This window comes from Misgurnus anguillicaudatus, chromosome 22, assembly GCF_027580225.2.
Source record: "Misgurnus anguillicaudatus chromosome 22, ASM2758022v2, whole genome shotgun sequence".
NCBI classification, from domain to species: Eukaryota; Metazoa; Chordata; class Actinopteri; order Cypriniformes; family Cobitidae; genus Misgurnus; species Misgurnus anguillicaudatus.
The window spans coordinates 25,899,183-25,920,612 of NC_073358.2; the positions used below are offsets into that span (position 1 = coordinate 25,899,183).

General features: G+C 36.6%; 1 protein-coding gene across 1 annotated transcript; it reads right to left on the reverse strand.

The window, feature by feature from the left end:
• Positions 1-300: 300 nt before the first annotated feature.
• On the reverse strand, positions 301-14,459 carry fgf5 (fibroblast growth factor 5). Its single transcript, XM_055199905.2, has 3 exons — positions 13,874-14,459; positions 11,640-11,743; positions 301-1,093 (listed from the first exon to the last, which is right to left on the reverse strand). The coding sequence occupies exons 1-3, from the start codon at positions 14,088-14,090 to the stop codon at positions 731-733; spliced, it is 684 nt and encodes a 227-aa protein (XP_055055880.2). The 5' UTR covers positions 14,091-14,459; the 3' UTR covers positions 301-730.
• Positions 14,460-21,430: the final 6,971 nt, after the last annotated feature.

Sequence of the window (21,430 nt, forward strand, 5' to 3'; positions counted from 1 at the left end):
ATGGTTGCTTTCATCTGTCAACAAAGGGATTTTGCTTCTTACCACAACTGTCTGCCATTTGATATGACTGCAGCTCCTTAAAAAATGGAGTGGTCTTACAAGACATGTTTATCCTTTTGAGACATCCCTCTTCTGTGGAATGCACTGGGGTCATGACAGGATTTTATCTGCGACAGTCAGCAACCGGACTGATTTAGGAAAGAAATAAGTATCTTCTTTTAAGGAAATAACAATGTTCAGAAACTTTCAAAACATTAATTATAATATTCGTCTTGAATTGTTGTTGACTTACAGTATTTTAAAAATATACTAATTACCATCACAAACATTATAATCTTGGAAACAGGAAAATTGTTTGTGCAAAACAAGCTTGTATACAGACATAAATATATTGTATAAATACAGTGAGGTATAATAAAAAACACTTATATTTTGTCAAATAATCGAGTAATGTAAAAAGCAAACTTCAGTTCAGTTACATTTATGCATACAGGATGCATTGGAAGATATTTTTGAAATGCACAACAGACTTCAATAAGCAGAAGTTCATGCCATTTTCCACCTTTGAAAATGTTGCATTATTGGGGCATTAATTTCCTTTTCTGTGAAGTTTATGATGACTGGAATGCTCACATCAGAGTTTAGCAAACAGTTCACCCTGAAGAGAAAACAACCTTTCCTTTGGTGTTTTATTTTTTCAAGATAAGTCTAAGTTTAAGGCAGCGTTGATCTATCCAAATCTAAACTTTGGCCAGTATTTGACAACCTGTCGATTCCTCTTTCCAGCGTTGATGGTGCTTTTTGGTATCGAAGGCTTTGATGGTTGTGGGGGTGGTTGTTTTTCCTTTTCCTTGTCCGCTATTGTAAACCCGTGCTCAGATTTCTCATACAGGTTCATCCTGGGCAGAAAATGTGTGGACACGTGCTGTGACTTCACTCTAGGACTGGACCCCATTTTTGCTTTTCCTCGCTTGTTTAGTGCCACAAACCACTCTCTACCAGTTCGGTGGTTCTTGTGGATCACTGAGGCGTATGTGTTGTAGCTGTTCTCCTGAAACCGCTCCCTGAACTTGCAGTCATCTGTGAAGCTCTCCTGGGGGAATCAGAAATGGAAAAGAGGATTGAATTGATAGACAATCAGATCAGTTGATCAATGTTTGTTAATCATGGGTGAATTTGCCTTCTGACAAATCATCATAGATGCCTTGATCTTTGTGTCAGATAATGTACAGCTAGGCAGTATTGACCTTTCCTGTGTTTTTTTTTACTGTAGCTTTCTATTTACATAATAACTTTTAGAGATTACATCAACAGTTAACATATAAGTTTCACCTCCATTAAAAAGGTTCACCTCCAGTCACCTTAATCCAGTGCTTCTCAATTATTTTCTGTCACGCCCCCCCTAGGAAGAAGTAAACATTTTTGCGCCCCCCCCCAACTCTCCGCCGCGACTGTAAATAGTATAATTTGTCTATAAAATGACACATCTGCAAAGCATTGTATCCTTATTAACATTAAAGAAAACACAAAAAAAGAAATATCAATCAACTTACAACAAAGAATAACTTTATTAACATTGTTTTTTAGTCTGTAACAGAAAAGACTTAAAATGCATCAATTTGCCCGAAATAAAAAAAAATCAAACCTTATTTACAGTATATTTTTTGACCATTTGATACTGAAAAATTAAATTAAATATAATCAATAAATAATAATAAAAAACTCAAGCGGATTATCAGCGTGTTTGGGGTGTAATGTCTTTAAGTGACGGTGCAAAAAAATCACTTCCTGAAAAAGTATTTTCCCCGGGGTCTCGCGCCCCCCCCCGGTGTCGCTTCGAGCCCCCCCCGGGGGTCCCGCCCCACTATTTGAGAAGCACTGCCTTAATCCATATACATCTGAATTAGTTTTTAGGGCCTAAAAAACTGCATGTGAACTATGGTTGCATAACAGTTCTATGTAAATTTAACAAGGTGGCTGAAGCCTTTACTGTATATTGTAAATTATACAACAGTTCTTTCTGGTTCTCGAATCTGATTGGCTAAGAGTTATACGATATTGTACTGATAACGGCACAGTCGGGCTGCACGATTTGGGTAATTTTTCACATTGCGGTTATTGATGCTAATATTGCGATGTGCGATTATACTAAATGGTATCATGAGTCAACTTGAGGGGTTTTAAGGAAAATCCACACACAGTTTAGCTAAAATGTGTATTTGTAAAACTAGAAATGTTTTCATATTGCCACGTGATGTAGCAACTGCTCAGTGTCAGTAATCCTAAATCCAAAATACCGCCATACAACAGTTTTTTTTAACTACCAGATCACTGTCAACCTCCTCTGCATCCATCTTCGCTCTGGTATAAGTGATGACGCACACCACACACGTGCATGCCACACGTGCACTGCCTTTTTTGTTCGTTTTCCTTTCTTTTTTTAAACAGCAAGGAAAATTATCAAACTGTTATCAGAAAGTTTGTGTTAACAAGTCCACACATTTATTTATTTAATATAATTGCAACATTTTGCTGTCATATAATCGCACAGGCTGACATCGCGATTGCGATTCCGATGCGATTAATTGTGCAGCACTACGGCACAGTAACCGCTTCACCTTTCGTATCATTCCGCCACCTAGTGAATGGAGGTCCTAAACAGGCTCCTCTCTGAATGGAAAAACACAGACGCCCTGTTTTTAAACACTCTCCGTGTGTCTCATTAGTTCACTAGCTCATAAATCAGTCTGTGAATCCCCAATCGGAAGTTATTATTCCGTCAAAGATCAGCGCTCTTGGATGTTACATTAAACTTAATGGGATTAATGTCTTGTCACATCGTGTGGACAATTAACACTTGGAAAGAGGAATGTAACTTAAACACTCATTTTTTTCTGGAGCTATATCTCTTATCAGAACGCGAAAACACAGAGCACAGTAGCTTTTAAATGTGGACATTGATCATTTATTTAATCGCGACGTGACTATTAAAACATGTTATGAGATATCGCCACTGGTATATTTATAAGCAGCATGCAAAAAATCTCTCTGACACTTATAAAAAACATTATAGAAGTATAGTTTTATTAACTTTTACCTCGCGCCAAAACAATAACAACACAAAAGACACTAAATATGAATAAGAAAACAAGTAATAGTTTGATCATGACACCAAATACTGCTGATTTGATCTAATTTTTGATCATCAGGCCAACATGAGAGCCAGGGAATCCCTGTCAGAGATGTAGCCCAGAGAGGGCGGTGGTCAGCGGGGCGAGTGAACACTGACGTCCGCTAATGCTTTGGTTCTCATACGTACCGAATCTCACTAAGCAAACGTTCAAACAGGCGCTATCTTTACTAATCGACTGTAGATTTAAATATAATACATATATATTCTCGACTGAACTAATCTTAAAACTACACTTTGTGACCAAGAAATTGTAATATTTAAAAACGGCGAATCCGTCCATTGAGTTAATATGAGATTCAAAGCAGCCGAAAGTGTTACCTGTCATTCTGGCCGCTCTCAAATCCGTGGCAGAAGAAGTAGTTCTCAAACAAAGAGGCTTTTAAAAATACTCCGTTGTTGTTTTCTAGTTTTCGTTTTTCAAACGTGTGCCGTCGAACTGTTGTATAAAAGCACTATCGCTCTCGGAGTCGTGTGATATAGCTCTATATCATCACAACTTTGATTGCCTCCGGCACTCGGCCTCGTGCCTCTGCCCTTATCACAGCCGTGATGATATAGAGCTATATCACACTCCTACTCGAGCGATATTGCTTAATCATTTCGTGTTGTTGATCGGAGGTGACGGGTCTTCAATGCGCAAATATGAAAGCTCAGAAACATACCAGTATCTTTACAATGGGTAAGTCAGTCGAGTGTTTCTACATGGAATTTACCAAGACTTCGTGTTTTTAACTTTTCAGGGGTTGGTTTAAAACATCACAACTACATGTCCCCCTGGTGTGAGTTTTTTTAAACAGCAATTTTTAATGGACTTGTTTATGGCGACTTGATGAGCTTCTTGCGGTCCGACACAGTCAGCAGATATCTTTCTCATTTAACACCTTGTAAGTTATTTAAACAAACCATAATAAACATATTAAACTACTACATGTATTGAGTATTGTTTTCAGTTTATGAAAATATTATTACATTTCTTCTTACACAGGTGGAGACATGAGTTTATGAAATTATTTGCTTACTTTTTACAGTTTTTGCTTTTTCATCACAAAATCACAACATCACAAAAGTACCCACAAACACATTAAGAACTATTATAAACATCAACTAAGCAGATTTTGTCATATATATTCTGTACTGTAATTGCATTTTTGTAATAATATATAGTAGCAGAATAAATAAATCAGCTAAATCAGCATATTTTAATCAGCATAATATTAGTTGTTTTTGAACAATTATTGTATTTATTGTTTACTGGCCGTTTCTATGAAAGGTTTTACTGGATGGATTTGTAAATACAGATCATGAGTGCATGTGCGCCACATACACATTCAGTTCTTCTGCATGGATTATGGTTAAAACAAATGTTTTGTAGAGATTTACTGCATTTGTATTAGCTATTATGGCAACCCCCAACTGCACAAATTATGTCTGTCTTCCTGGATTTCATAATAAATATTTAACAGCCAGTCAAAATGGCACACTTGTGTCCTTCGCAATAGATTACTATTAGCTTTAGTGGCTCACCGAAAGTCATAAACAAGAAAGCTCAAAGATGGCGGCGTCCACATTTACGTCAAAAACAGTTGGATAAAGACAATAATGGCTCATTTTAAGGTAATAAAAGCAATACAGTTCATTATGTAAAGTCTTTATACACCACTGATAATAGTTATGTATATTATATTGCATTTTTGTCAAGACATCCAAGTCCCACATTGCACATTTAAATCAAAGTTTAAGACACAGAATTACTATAACATTCCATTTCTAAGAAACATGGTCCTTACAACAATTATATGTGAGCATCATTCATATAATATTTCCGTTTCAAACTTAAACTATCGGGCACCCGCTGTACAATTAGAATGCCACATTAGCAGCTGCTGGAGAGGGAACACTTTGTGGCTTCATTGAGTTACCGTGTAGCCCTCATAAAAAGAGCGAATGAATAGTAGCACGTAGATTACAGACACCGAGACACACAAAGAAGGAAGCATTGAAGGGGTTACAGAATAATTGCAAGTCTTACTTTTATCTCCCACCTCAAAGTCATCAAAAACCATCTATATAAATCAAAGACTGTAATGACTGACAGAAGCAGAGCTTGCTTTTGTGGGGGCTGAAAACTCATTACATTATAAAATAACTTTATCCGTCCAGTCCACAGGAAGGAAAGCAGTACAAATGCTTGTGTGTTTGCCATCTTACCATGCAAACACTTCCACTTGAAAGGTGTTTCACAAACGTAGCCAAATCCATTTGATCCTTCTGGTAAATGTTATCATACATCTGACCAAAGCTCAAGCAGTTAACAGTCACGTTAATTTGATCGCATTAAAATTTGTCTGCAGGCATGAGGCACACCTGAATAAGGCTACTTTAATTGTCTATTTATTGTTGCAGATTTTTGCATAAAGCAAATAATTCTGACATGGGCTATGATTTCTAATACATAATTTCTAATACTGTGCTTGCAATAAACAGGCTGTTTGATGTTCCAATGGACACTATCTATCATTACTCTCTGTAGGTTACAATAATACAAAGACTATAACACAAGCTCTACAACCTGTGACCTCTCATTCTAAAAATACATTTGGTGGGAAAATATCATCAACGTAAAGCGGCCAGTCCCAATTAAGAGGTCTTGCATAATTCCCAAACACTGAAATAATAAAAACTGTTCTGGTTTGCTGAAGAGTGCAGCAAAGCAGAAAATGGTGCCATAACAGTATTTTCTAAACATGCCACTCACAATTTGATCCACCATAACTTCACAGGGACACGCTGCCCTATGTTTCCCTAAAAACATCTGAATGTTTGTTTAAGTTGGATGTGTGGGTTTTGGTTTCTGGAAGTGGCCCTGATGCCCTCAGTTTTATGGCAGTCAGATGATTTTAAGATGATTTTTGGTTGTTTTAATCTATGAGATGAATAGATGAAAGAGGGCACCCCATATGTCTGCCATATTGTAATGAAGTTGCACAGCTGCCTTTGTCTGCTCTCTGATAGATTTCTTATTATCCACAAGGTTAAAAATATACCTACATCGTCTCATTAAATCACCACAAGTGTTTTTGCAACATATAATTTAAATAATTCAGTAAATACATGTTGCATTTGATCTCATTTATAAGTTAACTGTTGCAGAATTAACAATTGTTTCCTTTACCTTTAAAATGCACAATTTACCATATATCAAATGAAGCAAATGTCTCTATTTCTTTAGCAATCCACATTTTACGATGCAAGACAAATATGCTTCTTATTCTCTTTGGGTTTCTCACCCTCTCCTCACTGTTTTCTCAATACATTCGGTGACTCCTTAAGCTTTGAAAAGATTATACTAGTAATGGCTAGCTGGGTATGTCATGCAACATAACGTGCATCTGTCTTTCTTGCCATTATCGCAACAATAAATTAAACGCAATAAAAACATCTAAATATTAAATATGACAGACAGTGCAACAAAATCAGACACTAAGTCATCTGATACTCCTTTGTTAGGCCGACTTGTCTATGATGGACTTAGCTGACAGACCTATTAAATAATCCTGTGCAACTGTAGCTGGTCCAAGGAAATGAAACCCAATTTAGCTCTGATGGAGCCACTGCAGCTGCTTTAAAGGGGCCATGGCATGAAAATCAGACTTTTTCCATGTTTAAGTGCTATGATTGGGTCCCCAGTGCTTCTATTAACCTAGAAAATGTGAAAAACATCAACACAATAACTTAGTTTTGGTAAACCATTCTCTACAAGCACATGAAAAAATAGGTTGTTGACATTTTTCTCTCCTTGTGATGTCATAAGGAGCTCTTATTAGAATAATACCACCCCTTAATCTGCACTATCCAAATCACAGCACTGCCATTTAGTGCAGAGAAAAAGAGAGAGAGAGAGAAAATAATTAAATTTCAATAGCAAAAAACCACCATCACTGTGATCAGTGTTTGCACTTCATCCGCTTATTTGCATTATAAAGGACACACCCAAAAGGGCACATTTTTGCTCACACCTGCAAAGTGGCGATTTTAACATGCTAAAAAAATTATCTATATGGTATTTTGAGCTAAAACTTCACATATATGTGCTCTGGGGACACCAAAGATTTATTTGACATCTTAAAAAGGTCTTGTGCCATGGCCCCTTTAATTACATATGATGTCTGCAGCAGTTTGGAGCTTTTTCTTTGTTATCCATCCATTAAGATTTTCTAGAATGTTACTTTTAACGTGCAGTAGAGTCTACAAAATGTTCTTTTGAAATAATGGAGTGCGAACGTGTTTTTTTGGCAAACTTAACTGAAGTAAGTGAGTGATTAGGTATGACTAGTAGAAATAATGTACCCTTGTCATTCTATATTAAAACTTTTACTCTGTGTGCATAAACATTAATGACATCAGTGTAAAGTATGGACAATGCTTAAAGGACAAGTTTGGTATTTTAAACTTAAAGCCATGTTTTCAGATTGTTTATGATGAAATAGAACGGTTTTGACTTAAATTTGGACATATGATGCTGGCCCGAGAATTTTCGGGTGTTTGTTGTTTCTCCCACCTCTATAATGGCTCTATAGGTGCACTGGAACAATCCTTCCTAAAATGCATTAAACTTTCGTTTACAAAGTGGTCAGGGGTATTCACTGATATGCTCACACAAACATCGCTGCAAAAGATGCTTTCATACAGGTGTTTTAGCATTCGTTGTAAACTTGTGGACCTATTTTTCCAAACACCTCACACCTGTACATTCTTCCGCTGAGAGCTTAATTAATAGACACTCCAGCCCAGTTGGTGGCAATATTCCACCTTTGCCAATTGCAAGAATACAAACAATGTTCCCGGCGTAATACCGTACCTCACAGCACATCTAATCCAAGTCAATGGAGTTGGACAAAAACTACGATAAAACTTGTTGGAAAGCATCTTTTGCAGCGATTTTTGTGTGAGCATATCAGTGAACACCCCCTGAACACTCGGTGAGTTTCACGTCTTTGTAAACGAAAGTTCAATGCACTCCGAAGGATTGCTCCAGTGCACCCACTCGGCCACTGCAGAGGTGGGAGGCGAAACAACAAACACCCAAAAACCCTCGGGCCAGCATCATACGCCGAAACCTCAGTCAAAACCGTTCTAATTCATTATAAACGATCTGAAAACAGGGCTTTAAGTGTAAAATACCGAACTTGTCCTTTAAAGGTGGATGTGAATTTTGTGTATCACTAAACAGAACTGCAAAAATTATAATTGTTTATATAACCCCTCAATCTTCCATTGTTCAGATAAACCGATTGCCCTGCACCAAACATAACATTGGTTTATTCAATGTTGGTGTCAGAATGCTCACACAAACAATATTTTACAGGGCTGCAGAGCTAAGGTGTTTATTTGAAAGAATCTACAAATGGCATAATTAATGCAGTTTTAAACGTAGGTTTGGGAGGAGCCTAAACATTCAGGACTGTCAATCATCAGTAAGAGCGTATATAATGGCGCTTTTCCATTGCATAGTACCCCAAGGTTTGGGGCGATCGGCTTACTCTTGGGGGCTTTTCCATTGGGTACAGTACGTAGTACCAATACATTTTTTTTCACCTCACCTCACCCCACCTCAGTTGGGGTTAAAAAGCGAGCTGAGCTGATACTAAGACATGATGTGAAAACACTGTAGATCACTGATTGGTCTGAGAGAATCGTGACGAATGTCATGCTAAACGCAAGATTAGCTTTACCTTTGTGCTTGCGCAAACATGTTGTCATCTGTGCTTTGTTGTAAGTTCCCAAACTCCTTTTTAGCAGTGAAAAACATCCACAGGCTGAGAATCAGGAACACCATATCAGTGTTTTCCAGATCTGCGGTTTGTGGCAGCAAATTTATGGGATTTTTGCAATGTAAATGAGGCTCAGCAGAGCGCGTCACGGGTGTTTGTACAGAAACTGTCATGTGAGACAGAGGTAGTGATAAACGCAATGTGCAAACATCTATTTGTGGTGGCCAATTTTGATTTTGTGGCGGACTCAATGGACTGAGAAATAATATGGGAACATATAGCATTTTAACGACACTCTCACTTGTATAATGTCACAGCAGTAGGCAGCGCAAATATAATGACACACCTATAATCCCTCCCACCCTGAAGTGTTAAACTTGATTGAAAAGCTAACCAAGCCAAAGTGAAATGAGCTGACCTGACCTGACCTGCGGGGTACTATGCAATGGAAAAGCGCTATAAGGCAGCCTCCATGCCTCTGCGCCCAGCTGCAATTCTTTCGGCATCCCTCCTTCTCCCTGTCTCCATCTTCACTGCTCTCTTTCGTCCTCTGTGCAGTTCTGTTTTGCGGGGAGGTTAAACTTGGGGCTCGAGCCCCCTGGCCTCAGGTTCGCTTTCTCTGAAGGTTCAGAGCTCCCTTCGAGAACAGCAAGCCAAGTTTGTTTACCATTAATTATTGTGACTGAATGGGCAGGCAAACTAGTGAAAAGTACGTTAGGTTTAACACTGAAATCTATAAGCATGTTCAACGGTATAACTGTTCAGTGGGTTTTGGGTTTTCTATTAATAAGCGAACAGTGTCTTCTAGACCAATTCTATATTTTGTTAAATTATCAGGACAGGCAGTCCTATATCATTACTTGCAAAACTTCTATGAGAGTGTAAACAATTGTCATTCACAATTCCACAGTTTGTGTAAACAAACAAATAAAATTAACTAAAACAACTACAACTATAACTTTTAGCGGCATCCAGTGGTGAGACTGTGACTTGCAACTAATCAGTCCACAGCTCATCCTTCTCTTTCCAAGCACATAGAGTACAGTAGCGCCACAGGACAAACATGTAATTGTCTGAGATAATAACTTTGTGGCAAAATGCGCTCTATAGAATTCTATAGAAATGGCGACTTCCATGTAAGGGAACCCGCGGCCTATGACTGATTCTAAGGTAATAAAAGCAATAAAGTTCATTTTGGTAGCCTCTTATGGAACGGCTGAAATTCCACAAGGGGGCGTATTTGTTCCTCAGACATTGCACAATAAACGTAATTCGGTCAGAAACGGCAAGATTGTGAGATGAACAAATCGTTTTGGATTAAAAGGCTTGGATATTCCATTTCCTTGGACTTTTGGGGATTTATGAACAATTTGTTTTGGACAATTTCACCGAAGCGGATAAAGGGAAGATTTTGAAGGTAAGTAAATGTCCTAAATCGGTAACTAACAACTGGATTACAGTTTTATGATTTGTGTGTGCACTTAATGGAATCCCTTAAGTCTAAGCTTTACAACGATGTGCCGCATGACCGTATATTTTGAAGATTTAATGCTTCAAAGTTACAATGACGTAATGCAGCCTCACGTGCAAGAGTGGGGGTGTACCGTGTACACCACAGTGTTCCTTATCAGGTTAAAGAGCACCTATTTCATTGCTAAAAAACAATGTTATTTTGTGTATTTGGTATAATACAATGTGTTCGCGTGATTTATGGTTAAAAAAAGCACATTATTTTCCATATACCGTACATTTTTGTAACTCCAGATTTCACTCTCTTCCTGAAACGCACAGATTTGAAAAGCTCTGTGATTGGCCAGCTCCTGATTGGCCAGCTAATCTGTACGTTGTGATTGGCCTGAATACCTCTGACGTAAGCTGGAAACATGACACTCCTTACCATGTTTGAAAGACTCGGTTGCTAACAGGTGTCAACTTACAGACCGTAAGTCTGAAGCGGGAGGAATAATGTCGGTCTTGTCAACATCACCAATTCCAGGAAGTAAACTGTTGCCTACAATCCGTGTGTTTGTTGTAGTCCATAAAAAACCTCGCGTGATCGTTAACTTTGGGGTATGTACCTTTTGCATATTGTTAACATGTTCTAATACACACTTACACACCAAAGAAAATGTAAAAACGTGAAACGGAAAATAGGTGCTCTTTAAGTAGTTTTAGACACCTCTGATAATATAGTTTATGTATATTATATTGCATTTCTGTCAAAATATTCTTCTAAAACTTATAAACCTATTATAAAGTGTAACCAAATTCCCATTCATGCTTTTAGGTTGACACTGCAAGATTCCTGCTATTTGCATGCGAGCTGCCCAATTTTGTTATCGATTCCCTTCTCTTTCTTGCAAGATTATCAACTTCCCCAGACTCGTTTTAATCTGCTCTTCCCATTAACACATGCTAATAAGCTTTGCCTTTTATCAGGCAGTCCAGACCTCTGCAAAGCCAGATTGCTCTGTATAACCGCAGCGTGGTTCACTGCTGTGTGCTGTTCTTCTTTGTAGTGAGAATTTGCAGAAGGGTTTAAAACCTCAGTTAGCCAAGATCACCTTCAAAAGTGTGAATGTGGAGTTTAGCCACATTTGAGTTGGTTAGTAGGTGTGGTTACTGGCTTTTGTAGAGTTTTACTTTATGTTGAAATAGTGCTGGATCAGACTTACGGTTGCGTGAAGCTTCCCCCTCTTGTTCATGGCTAAAAATCGATCGCTGAAAACTCCTCTTATTCCTATGACCCCTTGAGACACGGCAAACAGCTCCAGCACACCTACAGATACAAAATGAGTTAAGGCTGATGACCTTATGTTGAAAAAGTCAAAGGTTTTTTTACAGTTTTGAATTATTCATCTTTTTGTTTAGACAGAATAGTGCTGGGCAAAGATTAATCGCGATTAATCGCATACATAATAAAAGTGATTTTTTTTGCATAAGATATGAGTGTGTGCTGTGTGCAATTATTATGTCTGTATAAATACACACACATTCATGTATGGATTTAAGAAAAATTTACATGTGGATATATATTTATTTATTTGATATATTCTATATGATATATAAATAATAAAAAATATATATAAATTCAAAATATATATATAAATTAAACATTTCAGTAATGAATATATGTATGTGTGTGTGGTTAAATATACAAAATAATTACACACAGTAAACACACATATATTATGCAAAAAAAATCACTTTTATTTTGTATGCGATTAATCGCGATTAATCCTTGCCCAGCACTAAATTAAACAATTGTACATAGAGCTGCACGATTATGAAATTTGGCTGACGGTTAATTGTCTAAGAAATTGTGACGGTTATTACGATTAATTGCCTGTTTTAGGGCTTTGACTTTTAATTCTCATACATTTTTTTGTTTGTTCATACATTTTCACACATTGTTGTGATTATTTAAATTAAATCTTTTGCAAGGTTTATCTGGCAGGAAATATTATAACACATATTTAAAAGTAAACTGATACGGTCTTGTACAGGCACTGCAGCTCCCCCTTGTGTTTTTAGAGAGATGTGCAATCATTGCGGTGATCGGAAATCATCGTCAAACAACTGCGATGAGACGATTATTTAATCATTGTGACAGCCCTAATTGTACATAACAAAACATAAAGCACAAATAAGTAAAACTATTATTAAAACCTAAACATACATACATTTAGTCCACATTTCCTCTTGTTAATCTTGCAGGTTTTAGGTATTCTTCATTTACAGTAAGTGCATAGATCTGACTTTATAGATCCCACAAATGGGCTCTTCACTGCTTCTTCACTTCAATTTATTTGTTTGTACAGTATCGTAAATGAAACCGGTACATTTTTTAAAGTTGCTTCACAAGAGTTAACTTTGCTCTGTACAAGTGTTGTCTGCTAATATACACTCTGACATGGAGGTAACACTTCTTTGTCAGTGTTTATATAGCAAATTGGATTGGTTAGTATACGAGATAACTCAGTTTTTTAAATGTTTGTTTTTATCGTGTTTTATTGTGCTACTTAGCTGTATTTTTTAAGGCTTAAATCTAAACAAACCAAATGCAGTTTGACTGATATTAATTGAAATGCAAAATTAAAAAATGTAAAAAAAACTGAGTTATCTTGTTTTGGAACTTTTCATATTCTTAGAGATATTTTTCATGTGAATGTTTGTTACAAATTCTATCTGGCATACAGACTTAACACCCACTTCCCAATTTGCAACTCATATGAATCCTTTATACTTTAATCTAAGTTTCAGCATAATCAGTTTTACAGTAGATCCTTTAAATAGAACTATAGTACTACGGAATGTACACTGAGCGATTCAACCATTAGCAGAAATCTAGTGCATGGCATGTTAATGATGGCACTCACTCCAGCTTCCAAACCACTAGCATTCTGATCTTAGCCGTTGCACCTGTTCATCCATACCTGTAAATAAACAAATAGCGCCAAACAATAGACCTCAACCACTTAAACCTCTCTTGATGTATTATGTTTCTCATGTAAGCAAACAAAAGTTATTTAAACATATTGTTTGATCCTTTAAATAATTGAAGGTAACTTTATAAAAACAGCCAAATGTTGTAAATATTAGCACAATGTCATTCACATTAGGTATTAATAGTGATATCTAAAATTATAATTTATATAGGTCTGCTCCAGCCATTAAACTCTACAATTGTGTTAGCAGCGCAAAGGGTATTAGTTCGATTTCCACACAATATGATAAAATGCATAACTTCAATGCACTGTAAGTCGCTTTGGATCAAAGCACCTGCCAAATGCATGTAAATATAAGCATATTGGTCATGCATGCAGAGAAAATGGCATAAATCAGTCACTGAGTTACTAAACGCACAACATATCCAGATGTTAATAAAGATTTGTAAATGATAACTCACTTAATCGATTGGGTTCGTGACTCCCGTTAACTCTCCCATCGGAGTGAATCTGAAGATGGAAGCCTATCCCAACTCTACAATACAGTCTCCCAGTCCTGCGCCCTGACACGCGCCCTTCTCCGACAAGTTGGTGCTCCACAGAAACGTGTTGAGATCCCGTGAGCACTGCAGAGCAAAGCAACACACAGAAGAGCAGAAGCAGGAGAGGGACGCTCATTCTTTCCCAAAACCTGCGCGCGCGCGCTAGGCCACTCTCAGCATTTTGCTCCTCTTCCAGCGCTCTGTGAGGTAACTCGCGGTTACACCATCGGTGGACATTACCCTCGGCTGCAGGAGCTGGAGCAGATCTGCTGCTGGCATAGAGATATTTATAACACAAATGATCTCACTGCCTGACGCGTGCCTGAGTTCTGAAGTACGCGCGCTCTCTCATCCTGAATTTATATCGGACGTAACATTCAACGCGACCTGTGATCTATATAGAGATACATTTTCACATCGCGCGCCTTTGAGCACGAGTGCGCTTTAATACAGTGATATGCCTATATGTAGACTGGTTCTGCATACGAGGGGAGGTGTATATAGGATGGGGTGAGTGGGCAAATTACTTAGGACTAAATAGAAAAAGATTGTCCTCTTTGTTCAAGATTGCTTTCTGGACCTCAAGTTCCGACGATTTAGTTGTAGTAATTTTTTTGCTTTTCCTCGCAACTTTCATGACACCTGTAACGAGGAGAGTCAGATACATTATGTCTAAATTCATAGGTTTTTTAACAATATCTTTGCATTTTAAAGTCCTTATTTTGTACTCAATACTTAAGTGTTGTTTTACTTAGCAATGCCAAGAGGTTTAATTTGTGCACATGTAAATGACAACAACGAATAAATATCACTGTAGGCTGATGGTGCATTTCATTAGGGCACGTAATAGCCTCTCAATTTGTATTGGCCCTCTAATAAACAATTGTGTTGTCAATGGCAGTTGTTTAAGCCCGCTGTGTTACCCGCTGAGCTCTGAATGAGTGAAAAGCTACAGATATTTTTTATGTAAAGCAAGGAACTGGAGCAATTTTACTGTTCCTATTAAAATGCCTAAAACATTTCTATCTGCAGAGAATACTGTGGTTGGTGTTTGTACACTGAAAAAAATTATTCATTCAATTTACAATTTTTTTTAAGGTAAGTGGTTGCAATCAATTTATTTAAGCTACATTTAAAGTAAAAAATAAATAAATGTAGCTTAAATAAATTGATTGCAACCACTTACCTTAAAAAATTTAGTAAATTGAATTAATCATTTTTTTCAGTGTAAGCATAATTCAGCAATAATAATGTTCATAATTATAATAATAATAATTATCTTGTTGACTTGTTACAGTCATTTATGCACACAAGCGGTATATGATCCTTAAAAAAACACAATAAGACAATCCTCTAGAGCTGCCTCTATGAAGTTCAAAAATGCTAATTTTTCGTACCCAGCTAAAATAATTTTTCATTGTGTCACACCACCCACAATTTGATATGTTTCCAAAGTGTCCCCATGTTAAATGCAAACACAAACTTGTTGAGAGACTTTTGCCTTTGCCGTTACAAGCAAATATTTTGTTAGAGAACTTTATCCACTTTATATGTTTTGTCCGGCTTGATCTGAAAATAATCAGACATTGTCTGCAGCATACAGTACATTATTTTAAACATGAGTTATTAAATGCTACCTGTTTTACATTTTTTTAAATCCCATTTGTAAGTATTACTCCATAATATGATATTATGACTTCACCTATGTTTGATTTTAAAACTGTCTTTTACTACTAATTGCTATAGGGATTATTAATTAATTATTAAATAATTAGTTTTAGAATATAAATTATATATGTAATATATCATTTATTATGCCAAATTGTCTGGCAATGCCATAGGTGTACGCCTGCATGTCTCTTCTTGTGCCTTTACAAAAAGAAATACTTTGCAGTCTGAATTTGATGTGTTCTTTTAAAGTGGTTTTAAGGTATACACTTCCAGAAAAAAACTTTTATGTCACTTGGGTGGTCCCCTTAAAAGTTATTTTTTGGAACTTTATGGGTATGCAACACATTGAAATGTTGTATCTTTTGGGGTCGTACAAAACTGAACTTCATAAATGTACGTGTGTTCCCTCGGTGTCAAACTCATGATTGCTATAGTGCCATGAACCAGTAGAACTAAGAGAACGAGATGAGATGAGATTTTTTTACTTTTCAAAAAATCCTCAATGATAAAATATATGAATAGGAAGCTGAAATCACATAATTTTTAAAATGTTTTAACTAATGTAATTATTTTGGTAATTGATAATGAAGAAATTTTATATTTTTTGGTAATAAAATCCAAGTGAACACTGCCTGCTGGGCTATGTAATAAAAAACAGCATTATCTATTCTATTATAACAAATGCCTGCAGAGGGCGCTAGCGGACTCACAGTTGTTATCTTTACTTTCATTTTAGATTGAGAGAACACACTTACTTTTAGCCAAACAACGTATAAATTCATTTAAATCTTTAATATTTCTCCAGTTCTTCACAGTATAAATGATACAGCTACTGTCATTCTTGAGCAAGAACATGCAGACATTAAAGGTCCCGTTCTTTCTGTGTTTTTGAAGCTTTGATTGTGTTTACAGTGTGCAATATAACATGTGTTCATGTTTCATGTGTAAAAAACGCGATACTTATCTGTATAGCGCTGTTTTCACTCTCCTGAAATGGGCTGATGTTTTCCTTGTTTTATGAAGTCCCTCCTTCAGAAATACGTATCGAGTTCTGATTGTGTAGTTTGCAGATTTTTTTTTTTAAGTTTAGTTTTGCGTGCTCACGTGAAACTTTCAGTAAAAACTATTGCGTGCGCGCGTAAAAGCGAAAGTTTCACGTGCGCACGCGAAAGTTTCATGTGTGCACGCCAAACTAAACTTTATTTAATTTTTGCTCCATGTCCCCTTAGGGCAGTGCTTCTCAATTATTTTCTGTCAGGCCCCCCCTAGGAAGAAGTGAACATTTTGCGCCCCCCCAACTCTCTGCCGTGACTGTAAATAGTATAATTTGTCTATAAAATTGCACATCTGCAAAACATTGTATCTTTATTAACATTAAAGAAAACACAAAAAAAAAAAAATCAATCAACTTACAACAAAGAATAACTTTATTAACATTGTTTTTTAGTCTGTAACAGAAAAGACTTAAAAATGCATCAATTTGCCTGAAATAAAAAAATCAATCCTTATTTAAAGTATAATATTTTTTGACCATTTGATACTGAAAAATTAAATTAAATATAATCAATAAATAATAATAAAAAACTCAAGCGGCTTATCAACGTGATTGGGGTGTAATGTCTCTAAGTGACGGTGCAAAAAAAATCACTTCCTGAAAAAGTATTTTCCCCGGGGTCTCGCGCGCCCCCCCGGTGTCGCTTCGAGCCCCCCCTGGGGGTCCCGCCCCACTATTTGAGAAGCACTGCCTTAGATTTACAAGACATTTCAACTTACTATTATTTATCTTGACTAGAGATGAGTTGTTATAAAATATAGTTGAAATATGTCAACTTCGTTTTATAAGTTGTATCAACTCATCTCTTGTAAAGATAAATAATAGTACGGTGAAATGACTTCTGAGTAATTCTGAGTTGATTATACAAAAAAATTAGAAAAGATTTTTTTACAGTGTAGGAACATACAGGGCAGGGGCATAGCAAGCATTTTAAAAATGAGAGGACAGATGATGTCTCAGGTGAAGGTATAATCAAATTTAAATAATTACTTTGCAAGACTTGGGACATCTGCATTCTAAATTCTATTACTTTTAACCCAATGCTGGGTAAATATTGGACAAAACCTATGCTGGGTTGTTTCAACGCAATGCTGGGTTGTTTCAACTCATGGTTGGGTTAACAACAACCCCGCATAGGTTTATTTTTTTAACCCAACATTTGTTCTGTCTAATATTTACCCAGAATTGGGTTAAACATAACCCAGCAGAATTTAAAGTGTGGACATCTATACTTTGTTTTTTAGTCATTTCTTAGCGAGTTCCATTGTCTTTTGTCACGTCATGTCATTCGCGTCCAGTGTAGATGCTGTGTAAGGTCAAATCATAACATAGAAATTCGAACGTGACATAGCACATACTTAGTGTGTGTTTGAAAGAAGGACGTAATTGCTTTTTCTGGGGTGCATTTAACAGGTCCCCAAAAGGGCAAAGAGGAATCCAGAATGAAAGAAATTGCGAGAGCAACATGAGATTTGAAGCTCATAGCAAACTCATTTCCATCCCTTTTACTTAAGGTTTAATGTCCAGATAACAACTGCCAGTGCCAAAACAAATGATTTTTCCCTCAGAAAGCAAGAGCTGCATGAAACTACAAAGTTGTTAAAAGCCAGGATCGTTGATGAATCAATCAGGGTCATCAGTGTTTATGCATCTGGGTATTACCTCACAGTTATACTGGAGCTTCCAACACAAATGAATTGCCTTTACAATTTGGGAGGTAAACAGATCTGTACTGTTTACATTGAAGTGATCAATCCATGTTGTGCAGCAAGTGAAACAAAGAAGAAACTACTTCACAGACCTCCCTGTCTGGATCATTTATCTAGTGATTAAGACTGTAATGTTTTCAGGACACATTCCTTTAAAATTAAAATGTCTGGAGGCTTACTTCACAAAAGTAACTTAAGATGCTGTAAGAACTTGAGGTGTCTGGTAAAAATCTAAACATATGACAGTGTTCCCAGGGGTGTAGCAGTCATGGGGGAAGAGGGGGGATTCTGTCCCCTGCACTTTTTTGACACAGCGCCAACATTTCTACCTGTGTTCTCTGGTTTGTTAGTTAGATTTGAGTGAACCAACATTTAGCCAATAACAAGTGAGTGTTAATCATTACTTATGTACGTTTTCAGGTAGTGCCACAAAAACAACAGTGTCTGGATAGTGTTAAAGGGATAGTTCCCCAAAAATGAAAATTATGTCATCATTTATTTCTTATTGGAGTGGAGATGAGTGGTACCCAGTGGGGTCTTCTGCTGTTCTGCCTCAAAGTTGTCCGTGTTGTGGCTTCACAAATGCTTTGCTGCATACCTCGGTTGTAATGAGTGGTTATTTCAGTCAAAATTGCTCTTCTATCAGCTTGATTCTCCTCTGACCTCTAGCATCAACAAGGCATTTTGGCCCAGGACTGCTGCATACTGAAAGTTTTTTCCTTTTTACACCATTCTTTGTAAACCCTAGAAATGGTTGTGCGTGAAAATCACAGTAACTGAGCAGATTGTGAAATACTCAGACCGGCCCATCTGGCACCAACAACCATGCCACGCTCAAAATTGCTTTTCTTTCCCATTCTGACATTCAGTTTGGAGCTCAGGAGATTGTCTTGACCAGGACCACACCCCTAAATGCATTGAAGCAACTGCCATGTGATTGGTTGATTAGATAATTGCATTAATGAGAAATTGAACAGGTTTTCCCAATAATCCTTTAGGTGAGTGTATGCTGTGTGTTTACCATAATTTCTTAATTATCTTCTTTTGTGTTCATCAGAAAAAATAAATTCATACAGGTTTAAAACAACACGAGGATCAGTAAATGATGACATCATTTCCATTTTTTGGGTGAACTATCCCTATAAGACTATCTGACTTACAGCTGCTCAATTATTTTATCGATTTTGGTTGAACTGTCTCTTTCTTAAGAGGTGATGCTTCTTAAGCTATTTGTATATAAAAGTATTGAATGTATTAAAAGTAAAATATTATATAAATTGCATGATTTGTTGTATAGTAGGGAGTACATGGGTGATTCTCACGAAAACTTGGTTTTAAAAATGTCAAGCATGAAAATGTAAAAATTGCTTAAATTTACTTTTTTTCCCACCAGACATTGAAAAACAAAGTCTGGAGTAAAGGGGAACATTAATTTAAAAACTTTTACTTATCATTTAACACTTTTTGTAACATAATTTAAAAAATTAGTCCTAAAAAATCTAATTACCGCAACAGTCAGAAAACATCAACACTGACATATTTTCAAAATGACATGACAAACCTGAAAGAACATAATTTGGAGATTCTGCACATGCATTTAAAATCAAAGTATTATGCTTCTATTAATTAAATTAACATTTAATAAGCATCTGTTGCGGTAATGATAATCAAAATGTCGTGTAAGCATTCTGAAAAGACAATTTTTCAAATTAACTGTAAAAAAATTATCTTACCTGGTAGCCATCTTGAAGTAACTGGTCCATGTGCTTGGTCACTCAAAATCAAACTTTATTAAAATTCTGTATGTGTGCTTAAACTGTTCTCAAAAAGTGTTGATGAGGATGAGAACATCAGGCATGGACACATCATTTTCCTAATTTTTCTTCATTATTATTATACATGAATATTCAGTAAATATTTTTTCTGTCATCTAAAGTAGTCTAGCAAAACATCCATTTATTTTTTTTCTTAATATTTTTGTGTTAATTTGATTAAATTACAACATAACGCATGTTCAAACACAGCCGGACACATTGCGGTAATGAGAATTTCAGCAGAAAATTAGATAAAATTTACAATTAAAAAATTCTTATGTTGAAATCACACATTGTGCAAGGTAGAACACAGTATTGTGTTAATTCTGATGTTTTTTAATGTTACTATATTACACATTTTAAAGCTAAAATCATTAGTGCCGTGGTGTTTCAATGGTTTCGTGAGAATCACCCACATAGGGGGAGCAGTAAAGACAATCAGCTGTTAAAGAACCGGGTAAATGTACCCCCTTGGCCAAATATTAACATTGATGTATAGGTCCGCTTTAAAACAACTTTTTTTTAATTCCAGTTTTTTCCCAGGATTTCTTAAACACAAGCACTTTGCAGACCACTCTGGGAATCACTTATATTTATTTTTGAAACGCAGTATGGCAAGAGGATTTTAATTTGCTTGAGGGGTGTATGTGCTATGACCCCAGAAACGCTTCTTAACATTAGTCCTTGCAAACGTGCCCACAGTCATCCAAACATTCCACCACAGCAAGGCAGAACAGGAAAGTAGTTTTTTGAGCTTTTTTTAAGGCAGAGATACATTTTTAAGCTGTGCTCAAGGGTCAAAGATTCTCACCCTGTTCCCTTCTCCCATTTCTAAAAGCTGGAGCAAAGTGGCCACGCATTTTAAACAAGCCCTCAGTTCAAACAGGCATTTAATCTGTGCATCGATCTAAACATTTGCTTTGGACAAAGTAGTTCACCATTCATGTGTGAGAAAGTCAGTGTGTTTTTGCAAACTGTCTGAGGCCATTTGGTGAGGAACAAAGAAGCACCTGTTCGCTTGTTACAGACAGAGCTGTCTGTCAATGAGCACTGCAACCAATGACAAGACACTGCCAATGGAGAGAGATCGGTACCTACTGACAGATTTGGCATGGGTATAAACAAACAAGGGGATCTACTTTCTCCTCATTAGATAGTTCGAGGTTACCAATGAACACTTGAAAGGTGTCAATAAGTGCAGTCTCAGAAAAAAGTACAAAAGCTTTCA